At 37.6% G+C, this 15,204-nt stretch overlaps 1 protein-coding gene across 13 annotated transcripts in view; it reads left to right on the top strand.

The window, feature by feature from the left end:
• The window catches only part of RAP1GDS1 (Rap1 GTPase-GDP dissociation stimulator 1), a 96,525-nt gene that overhangs the window by 17,531 nt on the left and 63,790 nt on the right, over positions 1 to 15,204 (top strand). For 9 of the 13 annotated variants that reach the window (XM_080590372.1, XM_080590373.1, XM_080590371.1 and 6 more), the window contains one exon: positions 14,631 to 14,738. In XM_080590372.1, the coding sequence (XP_080446498.1) occupies positions 14,631 to 14,738 (108 nt within the window). Of the gene's footprint in view, positions 1 to 14,627; positions 14,739 to 15,204 lie in introns of all 13 variants that reach the window. The other 4 variants (XM_080590370.1, XM_080590363.1, XM_080590375.1 and 1 more) reach the window with 1 other exon arrangement.

Here is a 15,204-nt window from a genome sequence, read left to right as displayed (position 1 = left end):
TTGAGGCCAATAACATTTGGATGATGATTTACCCAGCTGTGCATACGTGCTGTAATGTGCTGCCTCGGATACAATAGTGTCATGTTTACTGCTCTGTCACTGTTGTATAATTTTTACTAAATAAAGCTCCTAAATGTCGTGCAAAGGTTAATGATCACTTACAACTACAGTAATCATGCAGAATACTAGTGGGTTTTGTGGAAATATTTCTTTTAAATGGGGCTATATTAAGCATTTTGTGCACCATTTAAATTTTGCCTTCTTATTACTGCAGGTTTGTGTCAGCATCAACATGAAAACCCAGTTGAATCCTTTTCCTCTGGAGAGCATCTGAGCTGATCCTATCAGTGCAGTGTTTTTATTGATGCTGTCATTCCTATCCATTCCTAAGTGAGAACAAATAACTTCATTAATAGATAAATATTTATCACTAGAGCGATTAACCACAGATGTCTACTGATCTTAGTAGCACCAGGTTTAAGGGAATACATGATACCTTTAAAAACAAACTCTGGAGTACATTTTGCCCCTAAAAGCTTCCAGATGAATGATATCAAAACCTAAGAATTCTAAACATTAGATAAACTGCTAATTTGAAGGACTCGCAGTATCAGACAATCTCACCAGCCAAGAACCAGTGCTTTTTGGGACTTGCTTTCCTTTGTATCCTTCACTGGCATTAGAAAATATTTAAATCCTTTTTCTCCTAGGCATGAGGAAGCTGACACTATTTACCAACCCTTCTGTGGCTAAAGGAAATTTTTGAATTACAGGGTTTACAGTTGTGGTTTCAGGAGGAAAGGCTATTTTTACATCCTTTTCTTTCTTGGGAGAAAAATGTTTTACCAAGAGTAACTTGGTAGGAAAATACATGCGGATAAGCAGTTACCACCACATGGATTTTAAGTTGTAAATAAAGGTTTTTAGAGTCACCTATGAGATTTGCAACCTATCTCTTTCTAACAAACTTTCCCAGAAAGCAGAACAATAGAACAGGTTGAAGGTCATTTCCATTATGATTTTGTTTGCCCATATTCATCAAATTCAGTTTATTTTCAGTGCTGAAAGTTTTCGTGCATAGTTTGTAATTACCATGTAACTTGTTATTAAGATAGTGATTTTTTGGGTAAATTTTGGGAAAAAATAAGTAGAAACAAATGAAAAGCAAATGAAGAACATTCTCTGGAGAGCATCATAAGCCACCATTAGGACTTAAATCTAAGAAATATGTGCCTTTTTTGACATCTTTTTAAAGTCCCTCAATCTGACAAGATGCAGAGGCTGCAACTCTAAGCCTTCTACTGGGATAGAAAACTGGGAGAATGCTGCAGGTTTCAGTAAAAAGTAAAAAGACAGCACAGGGACAAGTGTAGTAGATCAGTTGGTTTTAGGAAAGTGGAACTTTTGAAGGAGTGTGGCTGCATAAGGAAATTGTCATCTTACTGCCTTTTTAGTTAGGAACAGTTAAACTAATTTCATTTATGACATTCTTTATTTGTTTTAGGATTTATTTTACCAGTGATATATATATATATATATATATATAATATTTATGTGTCTATATAAAATAGAATAGAATACAATGAGGCCTTTATAATTTTGTCAGGGTAAATACTTACTCTCTTCGTTGAGGTTTTGTTGAAGTATAAGCCCTGGGTCTTTCAATGTCTAGTGTTAGGTTCAGAAACAGGCATCAGAGAGGTTTCTCATGGAGCTAACATGCAAAGGGAATTGTATCAGCACAGGATACCATGATAGCAACTGCCAGGGAGAAACTCAGATCAGTAACTGGAGCAGGGAAAAATGCTTGGCTGGAATGCTCTGAACTACCTTGAATTTAAAGCTAGCTGCTTGAAAATCCGTCAAGCAAAACAAAACTTGGAAAATGGCTAGGAAATACAAATCTATGTATTTTAAGAGTTTTTAAAGGACTTAACCATTCAGGACAATGCTCAAGGTCCAGGCTTCCTTCTAGAATGCTGTGCGTTTGCAGGCAAGTACAACAATTTATATCCCATAATCACATGCAAAAAGACAGTAACAAAACAAAGTTATTAATGGATAAAAATTGAAGATTTTAGACCAGGAATACCAAAGCAGGTTACATTAATTGTTCATTTTCAGTGACAACTTCATCTTAAGTTGCCAAGATATCTTTAAAAATGTAGCACCAAGTGAGTAATTACGGAATATGTAGAAACATCATTATGCCCTGTCAGGAGGTATTTTATAGCCTTTTCTTAAAGCCTCAGAGCTTTTCCTAGATCAGTCACTCTTTTTCCACTTCTTGGGCCTGTTTTATTTTCTTTAGCTCTATGGATCCTAACCATATATCTTACAGCTCTGAAGAAGACTAATTAAGAGTCTAATTAGAAGACTAATAAAGTCTAATACAGCCAAGAGCTGAAAAGAACGTCAAGGTGAAGATCTTCTCCAAATCCTTTCCAAAACTATGTTTTTTTAATTGGTCACAAATTAATCAAAACAACAATAAAAATAGTTTATACTTTTACAGTCTTATTCCCTTTCATGTCACGTTGCACTTTAGGATCTCCAACTGTTTATGCGTTTGTGGAAGACAACAAAAATACTCTAGGAAGAATGAAGTTACTCACCTGTAAGTAGTGACAGAATCAGGCCCTTATCTATCTCCTTATCCTACAGAGATTTAAGATATAAATGAATCCCATTGATTTAAAAAGTTTATGCTTGATTCAGTTAAAAGGTGTTAAAGGCTAGGAGTGAGGAAAGAAAGTTACTCAATCACGACTTATACCTGAAATAGCATTTTTGTCTCACTTTGTACTTCTCACATCCCAGACCAGTGACCTTATAGCTGAGGCTCTGATGGAGTACTGAGTGTTGTTTTACCTGTCTTTTGACTCAATATAATGCAGAAGTGGATTTCCTAAATTACATCTGCCACTCCTGCAATGTGTTGAATCCTTAAAAATTTAGCTATTAGTGTGATTGTTTTACAGTGCTGTGTATTTGTGATGTACATAACCTCATCAGATAGACTCGGAGCATCACATGAAAAAGCAGATTGTTAGGGACCTTGGAGGCTAAGCTGGGCTAACTTTGATGCTAGATCATGTGGCTTCTGTTTATTTGCCCTTTTTTTCTTTTGGCAAGCCAATTTTGTTTTTCCAAGGTAAATCTGAATGCAGGTTACAATGTAGAATTCCTTTTCACTATTAAATATACATATTTTAGCACAATGATTAAGGAATAAATCTATAACTGATTTTGGCACTGAAAGATATGTACTTAATACGTACTGAGTGTAGTACCCATCTGTTGCTGAAATCTCTCTCTCACCATTCAGAGTGGTTCTTGTGATGTTTCCCCCATGAAGATATTTGTCACAGGACATTTCTTTAATTTGCTGCGTACTGGAATGTGATTTCACGCTACATACTCCCATTCTCCTGGCCTTGAGCAGGCTGAGCAGAGTCTTGCCATGGTTGCATTTTTAGAACAACCGTGCACCAGGTCTTCACTTTTGATTTGCCTAAGAAGGAAATCAGAGCAGCAGTAGACTGAACAATCCTAAATGTTAGAAAAAATACATAAAACCAAGCAACAACCCAAAGCAGGAACTCCGCAGTTTACTTTCAAGGGTAGTTTCAAGTTTACATGCAAGTAAACTTGTTACAGCCTAGCCATCTGTACACTATTAGGTGCGTATCTGACAAAAAAAAAAAAAAAAAGGAGGGAATAAATAAAAAAGCTGTCAAATGACTCTTGAACGTTTGAACGGCTCAAAGGCTCTTTGTGTGGTAATGTTGGCACAGCTCCTAAGTGACCAGATGGAATTTTGTTAACACTCAACAGGACAAGGGCTGAGATTTTCTTTCTTAGCTTACTATATTTGAAAAGCTTGCATAAAATGTGTCAGAAAGCTTAATATTTTTTCCTAGTATGCAGAAATACACATATACTTTCCCTTAGTGCAGATATGTTGGTTGACAGCTTCAGAGGCTATCTGTAAGGTGGGTAAGAAAAAAGATGTGAGAGGCTTTTGTAATTTCTAAAACCGATGCCAGTTAAAAGGTAGGAAACTTACAAAGAAAATGCGTAAATTTTCCTGTTAAAATTTTGAAGGTGTATGGTAATTTAAATATTACAATTTGTTAGTGAAATTTAAAAAGGTGTTTTTATTTACACAGTTAGTGATTGTGTTAAAACTAGAATTTAGAAACAGACTTTTTAATAAACAGGCAAAGTTTATATTTTTGTAAGAGGTAACAAAAATATTTAAATACTAAAAAAAACCTGTTTTCTCACATCAGGTACCACAAACAGTAGCGATGTCATATTTCTATTTAAAGACTCTGCTGAATATATAAAACCACGTGAATGTCTGTGAATCCCCCTATTCTCCCATCATCATGGCTTCATTGTCAGTAAGAAATTTCAGAAAACTGAAAATCTCCATAGTCTCTGGTAAATCACGGGATGACTTTCAAACCAGACAGCTTAAGAAGCAAAGAAAAGAAACAAAATCTCTAATCTCTCTCTCTCTTAAGAAACAAAATCTCTAACAAGCCCTGGACTCATCATTTGCCTTTTAAGTGCTTCGTTTCCATTTTCAAGGCTTTCAGGGAATCCATGATAGCCAGAAACGTGCTGTGTTGCAGATTACTGTTTCATAACATCTGACTTATTACAGTATCTGAGGCTTCAGGAGGAACACTAATGCGACATACAATTAGAGTTAGCAGCACTAATTTTGAGTCTGAGTATCTTATTTAGGCAAAATTCTCGCTGTGACCAGGGAAAGATGAGCCTGGGGGCTTTGCACAGACTCAGATCCTGTATTTGTTCAATAACTCAAACCGATAACATAAATACGGTTATGACAGATACTGTACTGTGTACTTATATTGTATGATTTACGTATACTCACTTGCATAGTGTAGGCCAAAGACTAGACCTAGAGCTCATTGAGGTCCAAAAGAGTTCTTCTCAGCTTCTTCAGTACTGGAACTTTGTATCCTCAGCCTTGTACTGCTTGATTTTCATTTACTTATTTATGTATATATTTTTATTGAAGCCTAAGTTTTGCGTATAACTTAAATGTCAGAGAAGCCCAGCATCATTTAACAAGCCATATTTTGTACAAAACTAGGAAAATGTATAGAGAATTGGGAGCCCCATTAAATTATTAAAAAAAAAAAAAAAGGTCAGTGTTTGTTCTTATATGTCAGGGAAATAATTTAAAGGAAAATTCAAAAACATTTTTTGGAAAGTGTTTTCCTCTTTTTTTTGGTGTGATTAGTAGCATTTGCCATTTCTAGTCAGTTAACTAGAGTCGTATTAGGATCAAAACTTTTAGAGTAGGTACAATCAGAAAAGGTTATATGCAGTAGCATAGGTGCAATAGCACCCTAAAGGAAAGATCAAGCTGAGTGAGAAAAAAAAAAAAAAAACAACAAGATTTAAATATTCTGTTTCTAGACAGTACTAGTTTTGTAGATGATTTTTATTCTATCACCTGCTCTCTCTTCTTGCTATCTTGACTTGACAAAGTCTCTCTTGGTTGCTAGATTAAAAACGCTTCAAGCAGATAGGGTCTTGTGTGGCAGGAGAAGAGACAAAAGAACAAAATAAACCAACAGTTATGTAAACACGAGTGGAAGGGAGAACCAGTAAAGAGAAGCTGGCTTTTCTGTGTGTGTGCATGTGCATGCATGTACACATTAGCTTTCCTTTTCTGTGTGGTTGTTTATTTCTATGTAATGTATCATAGGGAATGATAACATTGATTATTATTTGGGTTACACTTTATTTTCAGGATTGTTTCAGTCATTTGCAATATGGCTGACCTTGACTCTTCAGGAAGAGCTTTTTAAATTTTCTCTGTTTCAGTTTGCTCATCGCTCAAGTAGTATATTGATTCCATCTTACCTTATAAATACTCTCTGAAAACAAGAACATTAATATCTTTGAAGTACTCTGACATAATGTAATGATGCTAACTTTGTAATTGCTAATGAGGAAGGAAGTAATCTTTCAGAGGAGGATTTTTGAGTAGTGTTTGGCTAGATTCACTTGAAGGAGGATACACCAAGACATTAAATTGTTGTTCTTTGACAGAACATTTATCCTGAAAGAGATATTGCAAAAAACAATATTCATCATGTATACATCTTGGTATGGAAAAGAAATATTGCAAAAAATATTCATGTATACATCTTGGTATGATATTGTATTGTATGTCATATGGCAAATATTTTCCAGGGTCAAATGTACATGGGATGATTGTATTTTGGAACTTTTTTTTTGTTTTTAATACTTTCTTTGCAACCTAACAATTTTTTGTTTGCAGTGGTGTATATATACACTATATAAGCCTTTGTGTATACACATCTGTAAGATAAAGGAATTATGGAAATCTTATGGACTGTATTAAATTTTTGCACGGATATCTGTTTTACTTATTTTGGGGATTACACTAGTAATGGTAGCACTTGTTTAAATCTAACCGATGCTTAAGGATATTGTGACAAGTACGTTTATAACTGTGCCCACATAACAGAACCTGAGAATGACAAATTATGAGCAAAACTGGGGAAAAAAAATTGAGATTGGTGTAAAAAGTCATTTTTTGGGTTACTTAATACCCTATATATATATATTATTTATTTGTTTGTTTGTTTATTTTCGTTCAAACCTGAGTGGGGAAAAATGTATTTTGAGATGCTGAACTTGATATTCTCAGGTATATGAGACTGAGAGCAATGCCTTTGGAGAAGTACCAGCTAACACGTGATAATATTGTGACAATTGACAACGTGGGAATTGCATCATTTCAGCTGTTCTTGGGAGCTGGTGTGGGAGGCCACAAACACAGCAATTCATTTCCATAGTTGGGCTAAAAAGTCAGAATCAAGCTGCTAGCAGAAACAGGCCTTTTGTGAACTAAGTGGGCAGACAAGAACTAAACAAACTCCTAAGATGCTAAAAGTTACTCTTTTGACTGTCTAGCATCTCTTTTTTTAAAAAAAAAAATCGTTATTGCTGGCAGTAGCTGAAGTGTTCAAGGACATTTCTATTATGGAAGGACACAGGGCAGGTGCCGTGCCCTGCTTTTGCCTGTTTCTCCAAATGGGAAAAGTACTGCAATGAATTTTGATTTTCCTCTGGATTCGAAATTCTGGTGCTGCTTTCCAGAAACACAAGTGCGCTGAATAGTAATATGGGGAGAGAAATCACTTAAAGATTGTCTTTAAAAAACTTTTTAAAAAGGGAAAAACGGTAAGAGCTCCAGTTCAGTAGGGTGTCTGAAGAAATGACCTGTGATACACATGAATTTATGAAACTAACATATTTATGAAAAGAGTCATATGAACATACGAGAATTAAGCCTGAGGACATAGAGGAAGACCAGATATTAATTTTTATGTGTAATTTCGACTGCTCTAGATAAAACACGTCACTTAGGATAAAGCAGGCATCTTACCTGTTTTATTACCACTTTTATAACAGAGCATTGAATCAATTCACTGAAGGGATTCAGTTTTGCTTGTAGATGATGATGTGTGTTTCTTGCTTACTAAGGATCCAGTGAGAATTTAAAAGGCTTTTGTCTAGCAAAGGTCCTAATTAGTATTTTATGTTCTTGCCCTGCATGTCTCCTGGGTTTTGGTTGTGTGGCTGGAAACAATAAACTATATGAAAATAAAATGTGCAGTTATTTGTCAATTAAATGTATTTTTTAAACGATCAGTAGCCATACTGTATACGGTTTTATGTTCTACTCCTAGTAATAAAGTACCAGAAAAGATCTTTCCATTAACTGAGAACCATATGTCTTTGCTAGTTGAAATTATTTTTTCTAACATCAGCTGACTTTTAAATGAAATTTTAGTACAGATTCTCTTTATCAAACAATGTATTTTTTATTTATGAAAAGATCTATTTCATCCTTCTTTTAGACCAGGTTTTAAACATGACCTTTAAGGGTTTTCATGTTTTTAAACACCCTGCAAACCAGTAAAAATTGTTATGTAGATTTCATTGAATTTTAATCAGTTTCTTTGGACCTTAAGGTAACTCCAAATCTTTAGTATTTCATTTTGAAGTATAAAGATACCTAAATCTGTATCACATTTTCCTTAGGAAGGGACAATAATCTTCCACGATCCTGCAAAATCTTCTGAAATGTCATTCTTGTTGTCTTGCCTTTGCAACTCAGGACTAAGTAATAAGGAAAGGATTGCTAACATGTAGAAACCAATTACAGCAGCTACAGATCAATGTACCTTGCAGTAGTGTAAATATGTTTTAATTATATGATATTATATTAATTAAAAGGGTTGATGCTTTTAATTCTACTTACGTGCAAAGGTGTATGTTTCTTGCATCTTTTCAGGCATTTTACTGAGGGAGTTCAGGGGTGAATAACAAAACAAAATGCCCTTTTTTGCATAAAACTGCAGCAAAATGAATAATCTGCATTGGTAAGAAACTTCAGGTGAACTGAGTACTAGCTGGTGCAGTTTTATTTAGGTTTCCCTCCTGGTTTTGAATACGAACTAAGTAGTTGTTAGCGTGTATAGGCTGACCTGATAATTACCAAAAATAATTAGGTAGATTACTGCTCAGGTGGCAATGAGCCATAGTGTGTCAGTATTTTCAGGTAATAAAAATGAAGCTCTTTGAGAGATTGAGGTGTCAGCAGAACAGATGCTGAAGCAAATGGATAAATGAAAGAGTAACAAGTCTCTAAGACCAGATGGTATATATCTAAGATTCAGAAAGTGTTTAAGAATGAAGCAGTTGAACTGTTGTCAAAAATAGGCAATCTCATTAAAATTAGCTACTATGCTGGAAAAGTAGAGCAAGTATACCTAAGTTAAAAACAGGTTGCAGGAGGAGCCCTGCAATTAATGATCTATCAATATTTCCTTAGAAGTAGTAAAATTGGTTGAAAAAAACCTTAACCCACCTCTATGAACATGGTAAGGCAGAGGCAAACAAGAAGGATTTCTGTTTTAAACAAACAAAAGTTCCTCCTGGATTAGGAGGTGGATTCATGGATTTAACTGCTAACCTGGTTTAGGGCCAGGGTCAGCCTCAGGACCCGTTCAGCACCGCAGATGCAGTTAATAACAGAGGAATTACCTTCCTGGCTGTGGTAAAAGTCTTTTCCAGGATGCTGGGTCTAAACAAACAGCCCAATAACATCCAAGCACATCTGGGGAGATTTGTTTGGCCATCTTCTCCTCTTGGTGAACTAGAGCACCGAGGCACAATGTGACCATGCGAATGCCATGTACCCGCCCTGTAGCCCTGTGGGTCATACTGAAAGCCGGGGCACCCAATTTGTCCTATTTCTGACAGTGAGTGCCCAGAAGCATACGTCTGGGAAAACACTGGGCAGGGCAGAGACAGGATGGGGCAAGTGCAGAGTGGTATTCTCCCAATTTATAGTAATCTGCAGGTTAGGAACTTCCTACTCCAGAAGTTTAGTGCATATTTTAGTATTAATAGCCATGGGTGGGTTTTAGTTTCTTCATAAAATTTTTCTCATTGAATAAATTAAGTGAATCTGTTTACAGTTCCAGTTTGACAGTTTAAATACATCTGGTGTGAAAATATAATTTCTTTTCTAAGTTTATTACTTCATAATTTCATTTTGATATTGTAGTTGTGTTAGGAGAAATAGTAAATAGTAGCTTTCTTCTCATTGATTTAGGGCTATTCTTAATTCCATATATCACAATCATTTTTACCCTCAGTCATTGTTTTTTCAAGATGAAGAGTTCTTGCCTGTTTAACTTCTTGAGGCACTCCTTCAGCCATGTCTGTGCCTTTTCTAGTTCTTCAGGGTGTCATTTACAACATGGGGTGCCTAGAGGTGCATCCAGTATTCAGGATGTAGGACCAAAGAGGAAACCTGTGCTAGGTTGTCACTTGGAAAGGTTACACACCAAGAGCACCAGTGCAGCCGAAAGCATCTTGCTCAAAAGATGCTAAGTGAAAAGAGATGCCTGCAGATATAACCAGTGTGGCTAGAGCATCTATGCCTCAACTTTCCGAGACTTGTTTCTCTGTGCCCGGAGATCCTTCTCTAATTTTGCAGGCTGAACAATGTCTGCGGAATGGACATTTGTAGTTCCTGATCGTTCTGGTTCAGTACGTCCTATTTGTTTTGAATTCCTTGACAGACAAGTTGCAAGTATAATCGAATAGTACCTGTACTCAGAACAGTATACTGAGTGTCAATCAAAAGATACAGGAAATGTTAATGATATGTTCAAGGTGGATCTTTTATTTTCTTTTAAAATCTCTGTACTGGGTAAGATCACAAAATTTAGAAAAATAAACCATGCAGACAAAAGCTATCCATCTAAATACTCTTCTGAAACATTTTAAATATTTTTTTTAATGTCAGTCTTAAAAGATGGCTTTTTTGTGTGCCTTGACTTTCTCTGTGGTTTGGATGAAGATGCTGTGAACTCAATGTAAAATTAGCAAGTTGGCTCTTGTACACAAAAGCTGCATCCCCAGATATACTACTGGCTACCTTGTAAAACTGTTTGTAGCATATCCAGCATTCCTGTGACCCTGATCCAAAACAAGGCTGATCAACTACCAGATTTTTATGAGATGAAGGAACAGTACTTTTGTATAAAACGAATTAGTGATTGAAAATGAGTCACCGAAAAGCTCTCAGAAACAGAATGGAATATTAAAGCATTTACTTACGTTAGTCATCTTCTATTTTTCTCTGTAAAAAAGCCTGTGCAAGAGGTAGTAGTAATAATGTGTTGCCACCAAAAGTAACACGTTACTGCAGGATTTAACCCACCCCATTTTTGCGAGTGTTTGTGCAGGAGTAGTTTTCAGGGGAAGTCAAAATGCAACAGGAGGTGGAATGGGCCAGACAGTTGGGTCTGACAGCCCTTGCCAGACTCCACGTCCTGACTTACCAGTTTATATTGTTAGGATATCAAGTACTAAAGGTTGTGGGGTTCAGGATTTTCTGCCCAGATGAGAGAACTAATTATACTGAAAGCAGTCCTTTAAGCCAGGTGTTAAGAATGAGTCACTCCCTGTGCTTGGGATAGACAAAATGGTTCATCCTACTGTTAAACTGCTGACTTGATGCCTCACAAACTCACGACATGATACCAGGTTGCTGAGCAACTGTATCATATGTATCACTACTAGCCTTATTTTTACCTTTACCATCCTGACCTGGTCCCCTTAAATCTTCCCAGCTAATGTAAGCTTTCACGTGACCTTACATATTGACAAAATCTACTTATTCACATTTCCCTGTCACACAGCCAAAAAGATTCCTTACATTGGTTTTATCCCACGGGTTTTTATCTCTGAGAATATGATCAGCCTGTGCAGTAACAAGCCTACTGGAAACAGATTCTACAGAAACAGAGGAAGAGATGGAAAAGTAAGCAAGAGATGATCACAAGAAAACAACGGGGGTTTTGTACATGGAAGAAAAGCATCTGCAGCTTCCTCCCTAAATGACAGGTTCAGCGCAACTGTGAAACTGCAGAAATCGGGAAGCCTTGTGTAATTATATGGTAGGAACCCACGGGACCACTGCAGTCTTTTCACTCTGAATATCCCTGTCGTTGTCATCTCAAACTGTAAGGTTTGTTCTTTTCAGAACAGCAAAAGAAGGGAAAAAAAAGGAACAAAGCCTATGAACTTGTTTAAGATGTATTTGCATATATCCGATACTCCCAGATTTCAAAGATAAATATGTCTTTCAAGGTATTAACCCTGTTTAGAAAGGAGAAAGCCCTGGCTTTGACAGAAAGAGACAAAATGAGCAAGTAATGTGTTTCCTGAAAGGTACTTTTTCCCTCTGTCCCTGTGGCCTTCTGACTTTGTGGCCAGAGGTCTAGTGTTCCTTCAGTATTCCTACATGTGTTTTCTTTTTATGCATATGGTTTCTAATTTAATTTCTGTGTATTGTATTTTTAAATTACTTATAGTATTTAATCATATCTACTGAGTGGCAATTTCACATTTTAAAGGTAATGTGGCATACCACGGCCACAAGCATTGGCTGACTTTTGAAGTATGTCTCAAGCTAAAAGTCTATGTATGTTAGTGAGATGTGTACATGCTCAGTACCATGAAAAGTTGAGGGGTTGAAATATTTAGTCAGTCACGTCTGAAGATTTTGCCCAAAGTACATCATGGTGCACATCATAGGTAACTGTGGAGTATTAAAATGGTAGACTTCCCCCAGAAAAAGTAAGCAGAAGGCAGCCAGGAGGGAGTAGGAAAAAAAGATGGGGGAGACGTTTCCAGCGCCTCCTGCAGGTTCTGCTGTGGCAAGGAGTGGAAGAAATTACAAACATTTGAGATGGAGCACTCATCTCTTTGCCCAGTCAAATACAATTGTAAGTGGGAGTTTGTTATTTATCAGGCATATATGTAAGGTAGAAGAGGCTATAAGAGAGAAACAAGGCCTGGGTGAGGTCTCTGATAACAGAAGCCTCTCTCCATCATCTGCAAAAACTGGTGTGAAGGTGAATTTCTTACCTATGCATTTTCTTCTTCCACAGACACTGGGCACACCTGCTTTTTTGATACCTCTCTCTCTCATAGTCCTCTTGCTATAAACAGCTGCTGCGATTTCAAAGCTACATGTGTTAGCATGCAGGGAGATGAGATGAGGTGCCTGTATGATGGAAGAGAGGTAGTGCCGCAGTAGATGAAAACTGAAGAGAGAGAGATATGAGAGAGGGTAGTGGGTGAAGAAAATGGAAGAGGAGGTGAAGCACAGTGTTAATTTGCAGTAACGTGGTTGGTCATTGAGGACCCCACAGCGGTGTAATTTGACAAATTCCAGTGATATTTCCTGAATAATTTAAGTAATGACATTTTGCAGCGCACGTGCAGCTCTATCGCTGCAACACATGCACTACATTTAAGCCCACTGGACACTAACAGGGAAAATGATATTTTTTCTTGCTGGTTTGTTCCAGGAGGTGTCGGCTTAGCAGGGCGAGGGGAAGGAGACAGGCTTGAGGTCTCAGGGGGCAGCACCAAGTGCAGCTGCCACAAAACCTCCCAGAGTTGCCCACACGCTGCTGGCTCTCATTTAGGGGCGAGGGAGCTCCTTTCTGTAGCCTAGCTAAGGCCACGTGCATATTAGTCAGTAAACAAACCAACTGCCTGATAAACAATTTAATACCTAAAGACTGAGAACTTAAAAAAGTGAAGCACCGTACTTTTATCTGTATGGGAACTTGGGCTACAAAAGGATAGGTGAATCAAAAATGGAAGTGGGATGAAAGCCCCAGCTTTGGATGGGAAGCGAAGCAGCTCCAGGAGTGTGATTCCGCTGCCTCCGTGGCACACCTCCTGCGCCTCCAGCAGGCCGCCAGCGCCTCAAAGGCAAAGAAAGGCAGCATAAGGGAAGCTCTTGCCTCCTTTCCTTTGCACCATCCCGTATGTGGGCAAGTGAGGAGGAGGCAAAGTGCAGCAGCTGCCAGCTTGCTTCTGAAGGGGGCTTCCTACGTCGGTGCGAAGCTCTGAGGCAGCGCTGGCTGCCTTTCAGGCCCAGAAGATGCCAGCGATGTGTGGCGAAGGGGCCGTACCTACGGTTCTGTAGGGCTGGGGTGAAGGCTTTCTGATTAGTCACCAGGGAATGGTAGGCGGCTAGACACTATTTAACATTATTTGTTTTGAGTAACAATTCCTGCTCACTGACAGAGTTGGCATGGAAACCGAACCAGCACTCGTTTTTAAAAGGGTAGTCCATTCACGGTGAGGTTAGTCATCAGCGGGCAGGCCGAAGAGACCCGGGCTGCAGCTGCTAACGCGCTTACATTTTGTTCCCAAATAAGCAGAGTACTCAGAATGGTAGCAGGGATACTACCCTAACTTGTATGAGAATAAAAGGGCGTCTGTTGAGAATTGTATTACATGGTTTGAATTGATTTGGTTCTTTTTTGTTCGTTTTGTTTCATTTTGTTTTGTTTTCTAAAGAGGGAAGAGCTATTGAATTACCTGAAATTCAGAAGGTTCTGATTTCTGGAAGATGCCTTGTATTTTCACAGATCAGTTGAATTTAAACAATTAACACAGTTCATATAAACCGTGGTGCTTGTAACAATGTGGTGGAAAATGGCATAGTCCTTAAAAGGCTCTGAGCTTAGCACTATGGCTTTGTGAATGTCTCATCAAGATGGAACCCTATATAGCACACACAAAATGGCATTTTCAATTACTTTCCCATTGTTGATGAAAAAATTCAAGGTGTGCTTATTTCCATCATATTTTTGCCCCGCACAAGGATAGGAGCAAAGATACTGCTGCTGGTTTTCTGAACCAACTAGACTGAGGCAATATTGATGGCTAAATTGCCGTTCAGCAGCCTTTCATAAAGTGCCTGCTGGCATCCTGTTCTCAGCTGCAGAATGATAAATGTATGCATAAATTTGAAAAGTTTAACTTCATGCATAACCTTTGACTTCTGGCTTTTTATATACTCAGAAATATATACTATAGACCATTCATTCCTTCTTCATTGACACAGGATTTTGTTTACTTTACAGTAACTATTTACATTCAGTGCTGTTACCAAATTGCTAATGACACTGATTTCTTGTTTCTTTGTGTTTACCAAGCAGATAATCTAAGTGATGCCCTGAAAAAGCTGAAGATAACAACCACTGACAGCACGGCAGATAGCTTGGAGGGATGCTTGGACTGTCTGCTTCAAGCTCTGGCACAAAACAGTAAGTTCTATGGACCTTTCAAATTTTAAATCATATCATGAGATCAGTGAATAAAAAGGGAGGTAATAAATTATGTCTGAAAGATTCACTCAAGCAATGGGCTTCTAGGTTGATTGCTCTGGGTTTTGTATTGTTTTTTTAACCCATATATGTGTGACATTCAGGTGGTAACGAAGACAGTGGTAGGTAAATTCCCGATATCTGAAACAGCTGTAGTCCAGTCCTTTTTCCATTATTATGAAGTAGCACAAGAACTTTGAAAACTGAGTGAAGATTTCTTCACATGAAGAACAAAGGACAAAGATGGACAAATGAACTTGATGGGACAAGGAGAGGGATATGGGAGCTGCTTGCTAATTCTGGTTAAAAGAGCATGGTTTCCTATCCATAGTGTATTTTTCCTCGTATTTCCAATTTATATTCCTTAGGAAAGTAGTTTTAATTAGCAGAAGTGGGCCTGCTATCC

The sequence above is a fragment of the Anser brachyrhynchus genome, assembly GCF_964034855.1.
Source record: "Anser brachyrhynchus genome assembly, chromosome: 4".
Lineage (NCBI taxonomy): Eukaryota > Metazoa > Chordata > Aves > Anseriformes > Anatidae > Anser > Anser brachyrhynchus.
Note: the sequence above shows the minus strand (reverse complement) of the source record. Positions and strands in the feature narration are given on the sequence as shown.